Source organism: Egretta garzetta, unplaced genomic scaffold, assembly GCF_000687185.1.
Source record: "Egretta garzetta isolate BGI_Z169 unplaced genomic scaffold, ASM68718v1 scaffold108, whole genome shotgun sequence".
Lineage (NCBI taxonomy): Eukaryota > Metazoa > Chordata > Aves > Pelecaniformes > Ardeidae > Egretta > Egretta garzetta.
In genome coordinates this window covers 8,258,571-8,259,022 of record NW_009260614.1, presented here as the reverse complement: position 1 = coordinate 8,259,022, position 452 = coordinate 8,258,571, and the positions used below count along the sequence as shown (strand labels likewise).

At 63.3% G+C, this 452-nt stretch overlaps 1 protein-coding gene across 1 annotated transcript in view; it reads left to right on the top strand.

Moving 5' to 3' along the window:
• Positions 1–353: 353 nt before the first annotated feature.
• RAB34 (RAB34, member RAS oncogene family) overlaps positions 354–452 on the top strand; it is a 2,184-nt gene continuing 2,085 nt past the window's right edge. The window contains exon 1 of the mRNA XM_035900559.1: positions 354–427. Within this exon, the coding sequence (XP_035756452.1) occupies positions 354–427 (74 nt within the window). The remainder of the gene's footprint in view (positions 428–452) is intronic.

Below are 452 nucleotides of genomic sequence, written 5' to 3'. Positions count from 1 at the left end.
TGGCTGGGAGATGGGGACAGGGGCACCCTGGGGTGTGGGGACAGCCACGCTTGGGGACATGGGGATGGCTGGGTCATGGGGACAGCCATGCTTTGGGACAGCCACACCTGGGATGTGGGGATGGTTGGGACAAGGGGACAGCCATGCACAGGGATGTGAGGGTGGCTGGGACACAGGGACAGCTGGGACTTGGGGACAGCCACATTTGGGGATCTTGGGATGGCCGGGACACAGGGACAGCCACGCTTAGGGATATGGGGACAGCCAGGACATGGGGACAGCCCAGGGATGTGGAGACAATTGGGATAAGGGGACAGCCCCACTTGGGGACACAGGGACAGCTGTATTCCGGGATGCTGTGCATGGGGATGTGGGAACAGCTGGGACATGGGGACATCATCTGGTCCCTCTGTCCCCAGGCCTTGCGGTGGTCCTCGGCCCATCCCCCCACC